This window comes from Coturnix japonica, chromosome 3 (genome assembly GCF_054131305.1).
Source record: "Coturnix japonica strain WE chromosome 3, WE-NBRP24, whole genome shotgun sequence".
Taxonomy (NCBI): Eukaryota; Metazoa; Chordata; class Aves; order Galliformes; family Phasianidae; genus Coturnix; species Coturnix japonica.
Genome location: NC_140665.1, coordinates 24,351,054 through 24,361,345, shown reverse-complemented (window position 1 = coordinate 24,361,345; position 10,292 = coordinate 24,351,054). Strand labels below are relative to the sequence as shown.

Here is a 10,292-nt window from a genome sequence, read left to right as displayed (position 1 = left end):
TGAGCACTGTTTCTCAATTTGCATTTAACTTTGAAACTTGCTGTTTCTGTATTAGACATGCCCAAGTTTTCATAACTCAGTGTAACAAGAATTTCTGTAGAGAGGAAACATTTGATTCAGCCAAGAGAATGAAGTAGAATGAGCCTCAGATGAAAATACAATTTTAAAAAGCACTGGTCAATTATTAGCTAAGCAGCTTGAGCATTAGCACTCTTTCCAAAGTAACCTTTGACTGATGGACCTGTCCCCTTTGACACTCAAGCCCGAAGACACCTCCTGTACCAACCAATCCTGAGCTCTGGGGACCAAGTTGCTTCTGTGGTTTGCTTACAGAATGAGCACTGTGCAAACTCACACATCTTCCTCAAAAGCCTCCTAGTAGCTGGTGGACCATGGAGCTTCTTGTGAATGTCAGACAATGGATAGAAGAAAACAAGGCAGCCTTTTTACCACCTGTGTGCAACAAGCTTATGTAAGTAAATGGAGGGATGTTTTACATTGTTCTTAGTCACATAAATATTCTTAACTAAAAGAGGAAACTGTTAAAATGTAAGAAAGTGTAGTTCCTTTCATACAGCAGTCACTCATACTGCAGATTTGAAGAACAGGAAGTAACTTGCATATGATTTTGCAGAAGATCAGTTTGAGTATGTTTATCTCACTTCAGCTTGCAGGCAATTAGGCCACTAAGGGATCTTGCATCAGGCCCTGTGACTATAAACTCACAGAAATCTGAGGAGATGGAGTCCCATCCATAAATGTTAAGATCTATACAGTAGATTTGCTTTACTGTCTTACAACCTGAAGCAGCTATCAGAGCTGCTGGGGGTCGGTCATTCTGACACTGCAGGCAAGCTAGATAAGCAGGAGCAATCAGAACTGGCAGGATGTACCACGTGAAGACAAGGAGAAAAGCAGAGGAGGAATGCAGGAATTGTGCTGGGCATCTCCAGTGCTGTCAAGGCAGGGAAGGACCCTCTGTTCTATGTGAGGCTGAACAGACAGTGTTTCAGGGGACTAATTAGCAGCTTAGAGCTATGAACTATATACTCAATAATTATCTGGCTAACAGAAGAAAAAAACATGGGCATTATACGGGCTTACAGCAAGCATATTGTCACTATTAGAGCCCTTGAACAAATTCCAGTGTAAATGGTCAAATGTGTGACACCTTCTGGTTGTAAAGTTAGCAAGGAAGTCACTGAAGTCAAGAACACTATATTTAGTCTAAAACTACCCATCTGTAAAGTTTTCATAAGAGAGAAAATAATCTATAACAAATGATAGAAAACCTGCAAGCAAGAACACTTGCTTTTTCTCCTTATTTTTCAATTTTAATTATTATAAAAGCAAAGAATGTATGTTTTGCCCTATCTTGAAGGGCTGCCTCTAATCAAAAGCTGAATGAGCAGCACTGTAGCAATGACAAATTTGTGTTCACAGACACATTTGCTTTTCACATTTATGGTTGCAAAGCGTAAGTAAGGCAAAATGCACATCCTTACTGAGATATTGCTATTGAAACTGAAGTTCTGTGTTCTGACTGAGAAATTATGGAACCAATCACCACAGCAGTTTTGCAGTGAGAGAAGAGAAAATGTCTTTATGAGTGCTTTCATTTCTTTCACATTCAGAATGGATTTAGGAAGCATTTTGTAAAGCATAGTCATTTCTAAAGCTTACCAACGATGTCAGTAAAATTTTATGTGAAACATTCATGTTTTTCTTTTTTCATTAGTAAAATGAACCTTTTTTAATTACTGAACAATTCTGCACAACCTACCAGCAGCTCTGTGTAATCATGAAGTAACTGAAACATGAGGTCTGTCAGAGGTTAGAAAGGTGCACAAGTTCCTAGGCTGTCAGTGTTGATGAGTCTCCCCCATAAATATGGCAAAAAGCCACACTGAAGCAAGGGATACTTTTCATGATAAAACTTGCATTGTTTATTACCCCCCTCCCCCCAATTGAAGCTTTAATCTGTGGAGGAAGAGAGACAAGCCTTATATTATATAGATTTTGAGTCTCTCACCACCTGCTCCTGGTGTTATCTACATGCTTTAAGGATTTTCTGAATAAGCTTTAGGCAGTTTTCCAAGATTTAACTAATGGCCTTTCAAGATTATTCCCAAAGACTTTATCATTTATGTGCTGAGTACAGTTGTGAAAAGCAATCTTCTCACAGCCTTCATATCACAAGGTGGCCTAAGTCTTAAAAAATTCAGGTAGTTTATGATCTTAAATTTCAAAGATATGTAATGGTTAAAATTCTAAGTCTTACAGCCCATCAATTGGACATTTTGTTTCTAAATTTGCTATCAGACATATTTTTTTTTACATTCCACCCAGTTAAGAAAGTCAACATTTTAAAAACCTATTTGGGATTTCAAAACAAAACCTCAATTCCTGAATCACCATCTACTTAAGAGTTTTACCAGAGTCAAGAAAACAATACAGTGTAAGAGCTGCAATTTAATGATATATATTTTAATTACACTGTCTTGCAAGCTTAACTACTTCAAAACTTAATGAACAGTTTGTGCCAAATCAGAACCCACAACATAGCTGATTTTTCCAGGGTCACTGAGGCACTTCTAAAGCTCTTTGAGTTCAGAATATGGTACTTATAAATAAGGAGACCTCATTGTAGTCACAGAATCTCATCCTTCACAGTCCTGAGACATTTTTAAAAGGTTGTCTGCTGGTTACATTTTCTTTATGTGATTAGGAAGAGAAATAAGAGTATGTAAAACTTAATAGGCCATTGATTATCATCTCATTCTAAATGTAAAAATAATGCAATCAAGTAATTTCCACATGCCTGAAACCTTTGACATTGAAACTACATTAAATACATCCCAGATGGTCTTAACTGAACCTCTTATTTCTTATGGCTTTTATTTCCTAACTCAATACAATTATATTAACTGGACAACTTTGTCTAGCAGTGTGAACAAACAATCCTCTTGGAGTTCCTACTTGTATTTGATGGTGAGAATTTTTTAATGGGGTCATTGTCTGATTTTTAATAATAGGAAGAATTAACTCATGAGTGCCTGCTTATTATGTAAAAAAAACAGCTAAATTCATAGAGTAACAGAACCAACATCAGGTTTGCAAAAAAGTAACTAGAAGTTAAAGAACAGTGATTTTGAGAGCAATATTTTCTCTCGTAATTATTGACTCATTGAAATTAATGATTTGAACCACAGGGTTCAAAAAAATTGTTTTTTGGGGGTTTCTGAAAATTAACTTACCTTAAAAATAGGCTAAAAGATACTCAAATAGTTTATCTCTTGTTGTCCATTGTTGGTTTGAATTTATTTAATTAACTGTTCACTATGTTTTTATTGATTTGATCTTCCTACCCTTTATCAGTAGAAAGATTCATTAATGCAGAAGTATTTTGATGTGTCCTTGAACACAAGTATTAAATGTGTCTGATGCAAACAACTTTGATTGTGGTTCCTTATTTTAAGTTATTGACATTTAAACCAGGTACTATAATGTATATAGCTTCCCGTGGTGTTAATAATCGGTCTAAGTATTGTAATCTAATATAATTCTTCATACTTGAATTTGATCAAGGAGATGTTTGTACTTATTACTTGTACTTTTCTTATACTAATGCTTACTGTGGTGTTCCTTACCATTTAAGTGGTAGCAAAGTAAACATGATAACAGTAGTAGATCAAATATATACATTGAACAGTTCATAGTTGCTTGGCTTCTCTCAATGAAAGCTTATGAAGTGCTGACAGAGACAAATGTTTCTTCCCTGTGTTGTAGTGGTCCACTGACCTGCTGGTTCTGTATTATGATGATCTCCATTTAGCTCTAGTACTACCCAAAATCTCTTTACTGAAAAGTAGATGTCAGCAGCCCTCAGCTCACACATCAGAGCAGTCTTAGGACAAATTCTGAATCACAGTTAACAGTTCTGGATAATAGGAGGTCTTGCCATACAAATGAAATAGGAAACTGCTATGTTATCACTTTTTTAATGTAAACAGACTAACAGATAACTGAGGTGATACCTATTCTTTGTGAAAACTGACAGAGATGCTCTCTGGCACTCTCAAACACAGAGTAAAGAAACCATTGCAACACTGTTTCACTTAGGCAAAGCCAGTATAAATAGAAGAGAAACAAGGCTATAGTTCATAAAATCATAAAATCCTTAGAGATGGAAGAGACTTTTGAAGGCCATCTAGCCCATCTCCCCTACAACAAGCAGGGATATCCACACCTAAGTCAGTTTGCTCAGGGCCTGATCCAGCCTCACCTTGAAAAGTCTCCATGGATGGGGCATCATTGGGCATTCTGTTCCAGTGCCTCACTACCCTCACTGTAAAAGATTTTTTCTTTATATCTAACTTAAGCCTACTTGAGCTTGAAACCATTTCCCTTTGTCCTATCACCACAGATCCTGTAAAAGAGTCTGTCGCCTTTTTTTCCTGTATTACTCGAGATACTGAAGGGCTGCTATCAGGTCACCTCAGAGCCTTCTATTCTCCAGACTGAACAGCACCAGGTATCTCACCCTGTCAAAATCTCTAGTAATTCCACCACTAGGAACCAAGTATATTTGAACAGTTAATGAACCATTAGCATGGTATTTTACTTGTATAGACTAGAACTAGTAAGATCACAATTAAAGGATGTTTTCCTGTTTCATGCCTCTGGCATACCATTTTTTGTCTTTACAATTCAAAGCTCTTTCTGCTGTTGATAAGTACCTTTGTCCCCTTTTCATAGCTGAAGGCACTGAAACACCAGGACAGAAATAGGTGGCCAGTGGCAGAGCAGGAAGATGCTCTAGGTCTTTTTTTCATTTTGGATGTTGCTCCTCCTTACTGTCCTCAAAACATTAAAAACAAACCAAAAAATGCACCACAAAACTTATGTGAAATAAAGAACGCTATGTGTAGAGGTAGCTTTAAAAAGTCACATTTCTTTTCTAGGCATCGACATCAATTGAACGTGATGTTTGTTGGAGGCCCTAATGAAAGGAAGGATTATCATATTGAAGAAGGAGAGGAGGTAACCAATAACTCATTTATATTTTGTTGTTTTAATTGATCTGTATGGTTAGAACATTTCTAACTTTGAAGCTACAAATAAGCAATGCTGATCTCAGTATTTATTAGATTTATTCAAAGAATTAAACAGATTTATGCAACAGAACAACACAGTCTGTACACTTCCTTTAAAACAAACACAACAAGATCAGATCTATTCTGCTATAATTAGTTTCCAAAGGGAAACTAGAGAAAGTGTTCTGACACTTACAAAAAGCATGGGTTCCCCAGAGCAGTGGTCACAGCACCAAGCCTGCCAGAGTTTAAGAAGCATTTGGAACACACTCAGGCATATGGTTTGAATTTTGGGTTGATTTGACCTGTGTGGGCCTTTTTAACTCAGAATGTATAAAGCAGAGACTCCTTAAGAATCAAATCCATTCTTTTTTATGCATATCTACTGTAAAAAAGGAACATCATCCTACTTCTTGGGCCAAATACATAATGCAGGAAGAAAGAATAGAAACCAATGAAAATTGCAACAATCTGCCTTATGTACTGCCCTTATCATGAAATTCTTCACTAGGCCTACAGACTTATCTGCTTGCACTAGTTTAGAGGTAACAGAATTATCTCTGTAGCAGTCTTAATGGAAAGAGGACAGCAGAGGCTTTGCAATAAGGATTTTAGGATGGGAGACTATTTGCCTCATTTCTCAGTACAGTACCTTAATTTCATGCAATTTCAATAAATTTGGCCACCTTATTATCGAATTTCCTCTTTTGGAAATTCAATACTAGGCATCTGTAAACTTTTAAGAAGTATGTTGAGTTAATAACTACTTTTTAAAATAACCAAAAAATTATCCTTACTTACCCCCAAATCATTAATGACAACTCAATTATTTCACAGAAACATTAGTTCATTTTCTGTTAGATATGTGCTGCATAGTTAGTTGTCTATAGTCATTATAACTACTACTCTGAAAGATCAATTGCTATCTTATCAGTGTCTTGCATCTGCCCGTTCTGCACAGCTACAATAGTCCCACCACCCACCCTCAGCTGTGGGCACAGCCCTGTCTGACCCTGCTCTCTAGCTCCATTCTTATCAGCTACATAGGGGTAGCACTGACCACACCTGGTGCCACACCAGCAAGTTGTTTGGGGTGAGAAGCAGGGCTGTGTGTTACCAAGTGGTAGTTGCTAACCAGAGAAATTTCACATCTGTCATGCATTTAACAAGAAAATTCCGGAGATACTTTGCTGAAGAAAACAAAATGTGTGTTTGTCAACATGGTTGTATACTTAGGAAGAATTAATCACATTCTGGAGCCTGATTGCTTAGAAAGCACTGAAAAGAATATCTCATCTATAACAATATGCCATAACAGGAGGGTAAGAGTTACAAGTTAGATTACAAAGAGTGATTGGATTTTCTAAAGGTCAATAACATGAAAGTTTAGCAAAGCATAAAGCCAAGTTAGGCATGGAAGTGAATGAGTCCAAATAATTTTTTGCCTTTAACATAGCCTTTCAGGTTTTATACGACTATTTTACTTTCTAGATTTGAAAAAATTTGAGAGCTATAGACTGAAAACAAAAAGATGAAGTTTATCTGGAATAACAGTATGATTTACAATACTAGATATCAGAGAATCACAGAATGATTTGAGTCAAAAGGGACTTCAAAGATCACCTAGTTCCAACCCCCCTGCCAGTGACAAGGCGATATCCATGAGAAGAGGTATAAAGACAATAATTATATATTTTCCTCTTTTTTATAGTCTCATATCTCCCTGCATCCTGAAGTTTATGCTGTCTTATCCTTTGTCCCTGATCAATTCCTATCTAGTTTCATTTTAAAAATGCGTCTCATCTCCTTTTCCCTCATCTGAAAAATAGATGAATACCATGGAATATCTTGAGTTGCAAGGGACCCACATCTATTATCAAATATTACTTACATCAGATTTTCTTCTTTGCTAGATGTGCTGGAAAGGAATTTGGCCCACCTTTAGTAAGAATAAATCTACTCCATGACTTTTTAACAGTATAAAATTTAGCCACACTCATAGAGAAATAATTTACATCAATATGCATTATGTATGTAAATTATTACAGTATTTAAGTCATGCTTGACACCTAATATTTCTTTTACGTAGCAATTCTGCTACAATTACTTGGCGATTAAAAATGAAAGTTTAAAATCCCCATAATGGATCCCATTTGTACTCCATACCATAGAGGAATAGAGTAAACAGACTAAATTGGGTCATAGCTTTCACACAGATGCAATATGATCAAATGTTGCATTTTATGATAGCTTTTTAATCAGACATTTGCAGCTTCCTATGATCTAATTAATTCTTTAATCCCATGTTTTTCCACTAAAAAGAACAGATCTTCCTAGAATGAAAGTATATTCCTGAATTACTCGGGATTTAGAAAGAAAAAGAAATAAAAGGATTCAAAATAGTGTTCAGCAATTATTTTGGCAGGCAAAATGTTATTTATAGTACCAAGTGATAATTTGAAACCCAAAATAGAGACATACTGTTTACAGGCCAAATCATGAATGCAAAAGCCCCATAATCCTCTTGGCAAATATACATGATGCTTTTCTCCCATTATCCTGGTGGCAAAAAGGTTTGGTTTGGAAAGAAGAGTTATATTTAGAATTGTTTATATCTGTTTAGACATGATTTTATGTCTGTTACCACACATAGCTTGTGCCTCATGGCAGGCATGCTAGTCAGCCTGCAGTTCACAGCAGGAAGCCGTTGACATGCAGAGATGACTGCTTGGGCACATCCTCCTCCCAAGCTGTTGTCTGCTGGCACCTTTGGCATGCAGGTATATCAGAATAATCTGTTCTGATGGCTAATTATGAAGGAGTCTGGACACTTCATTTGGAGTCTGTAATTGAGTGAACTAAAACAGTGCCTGGCCTAACACATTTTTTTCCTATTCTCAGCAAGCAGTGATTCCCTATATATGTAGTTTTATGCTTTGTTCATTCCTAATTTTCTGTGCACTACTGATCTGCAATCTGTCTGAACAGAAATACTGTCTCATGCACAGGATGTTGTTTTCCATTGGACAGATTTTATAAATAGCAAAATTAAGCTGCATCTTACAAGAGATAAACCATTGACATTCTTAGGCTTGAAATTTTGACTGTCGTATTCATTTTTTGTATACGAATTTAAAGCTCCATTTTGCAGCCTTCTCCATCAGGACAGGGATAACAAAAAAAATTACCATACATCTATTCATACAGACTCAAAACACAACTGAATTGCTTTGGGAAATGCATCTTTTGTTAAAACATGACACCTAAATAGCTACACAGGAAAAATTTCCTTGGTGTGTACTAAAAAGAAAGCATTCATGTTATACAGCTAGTTTTATAAGTTTTTATGTGAATCCTATGCGAAGTACCGAAAGCTTGTATAGCAGCCCTGACATCATGTATTTGTGGCACAAAGAGTTAAGGTGTTTGCACAGCTCACAGAATTCATGGCGTATTTACTGCATTTTTGCTTACTTGAAAGTGTTACTGTGCTCTTTGTATCTGGTGTAGTTTCCATGGAAATAGGAGGTATTACTTTCAGAGCAACTCGTGTATGCATCCCAAGACAGTTCCTGTTTACTCAGCATGGCCCAGGCAAGACAAAAGGTTGGACACCCATGCCATAGGTGGTACTGTGGTGCTTTACTCTTAAGTAAAACTGAGACATGAATCAAAGCAAGAGAATCCTTCTTTGCTACTTGTACTGTAAGAAGCACATTTTATCTAGTGAAAACTCTTTGAATATTGTAATAAGAAACAAAGCGTCTATTATCACAGTGCAATGAAAATAATGCATCAGAAAGATTGCAAATTAGAAATTCTAACTTCACTGCATACAGTTGTTAGGATGAGACTTGGCTAGTATCCATGTTTCACGGGTGATGTGTAAATGAGAAGTAAAAAACAACATAGTTTTCTCTGCCTGTCTCATCTGTTTACCTCGCTGACTTCTGATGGCTGAAACACCTTGTAATGAGTAAGGGAGAAAAATTGTTTTTCTCTGCTCACATGGATCAGACACCACTGAAGTCTGGAGAATACACAGACTCGACTCCCACATCATAATTTGATTTGCTCTTCAAATTAATTCAGTACTTAACAATCTAACATGCAACGCAAGCCAGAATATGCCTAGTCAGAGCCTAATCCCAGAAATGGCTGAGCAAACCCAAATTCTACTTTCAAAAGCAGTACACAAAGTACACTGCAAATTCCAGATGCTTCAGATGTTTATTTATAAGCTCTCAGCCACAGAAGCACTCATGAAACTGAGCTACTATGTCTAGGCATAGACTTATGTCAACATTAGATATAAATTAGCAAGCCATACACTCACTGTCATTGTACAGCTTTACATAAGATAGACTTTTAGCTAGTCTATGCAAACAAGTAAGAAATAGTGTGTTCTTTCCCTGTGACTACCTTTGTTACTTTGCTAAGATGCATGCAGCTGGATAAAAGGGGAATAGTCCCACCACAGTCATATGGCAGGGATGATACTGCTCTTTTGAAGGTAGTATTCATATTTTCATATGAATATATGAATACTATATGAAAATATATATATGAATTTTCATATATTCATATTTCACTCCCCTAGTGAAATGAATTCCTACCAAGACGAGTAGTTTTGGTTACTCTCTCACTGAAGTAAACATCCTACATCTCCATAACTCCACCTAATTTTTTGCCAGAAATGCCTGACAGAGATTGCATATTTGGGGTGGAATACCTCTTCGCGGGCTCAGCACTGATTCAGCACTAGTCCTACTGCCTTCCACTGAAGTTTAACACAACACTATCAAGTTTGAAGCATGATCATACACACCCAGCAGCACTTTGTTACTTAGGTGAAGTTTTGTTGCTGTTCTTTGGGGTAGAGTTGAGGGGAGGGTACATCAGGAGAGGTTGAAATGCAAAGCTTGGTAGGCACTGAGGAAAGATTAAGGTTCCAGCAAAATGGCAGGATAATACTGTATTGGCAAACTGTCCTGTGAAATGGGCATGGACTATAACTCACTGAGATGTTGAGCAAGCTGACAGTTTCCTCAACAAAGTTCAGGTATAATAAAAGCACATCAGTAGGTTTGGTAATCACAGCCTTGCAGAGTGACATCAGATAATTTATGGATGACTAAATCATTCTGACATTTTCCCCCCAAAAGTTTGAAGAATAGACCATAATTTACAATGAAA

General features: G+C 36.7%; 1 protein-coding gene across 4 annotated transcripts in view; it reads left to right on the top strand.

Moving 5' to 3' along the window:
* Window positions 1–300: 300 nt before the first annotated feature.
* Window positions 301–10,292, top strand: part of HAAO (3-hydroxyanthranilate 3,4-dioxygenase) — a 30,844-nt gene continuing 20,852 nt past the window's right edge. For all 4 annotated transcript variants that reach the window (XM_015857540.3, XM_015857539.3, XM_085543033.1 and 1 more), the window contains exons 1-2: window positions 301–472; window positions 4,965–5,043. In XM_015857540.3, coding sequence (XP_015713026.2) covers window positions 393–472; window positions 4,965–5,043 — 159 coding nt within the window. In that variant the 5' untranslated portion in view covers window positions 301–392. The remainder of the gene's footprint in view (window positions 473–4,964; window positions 5,044–10,292) is intronic.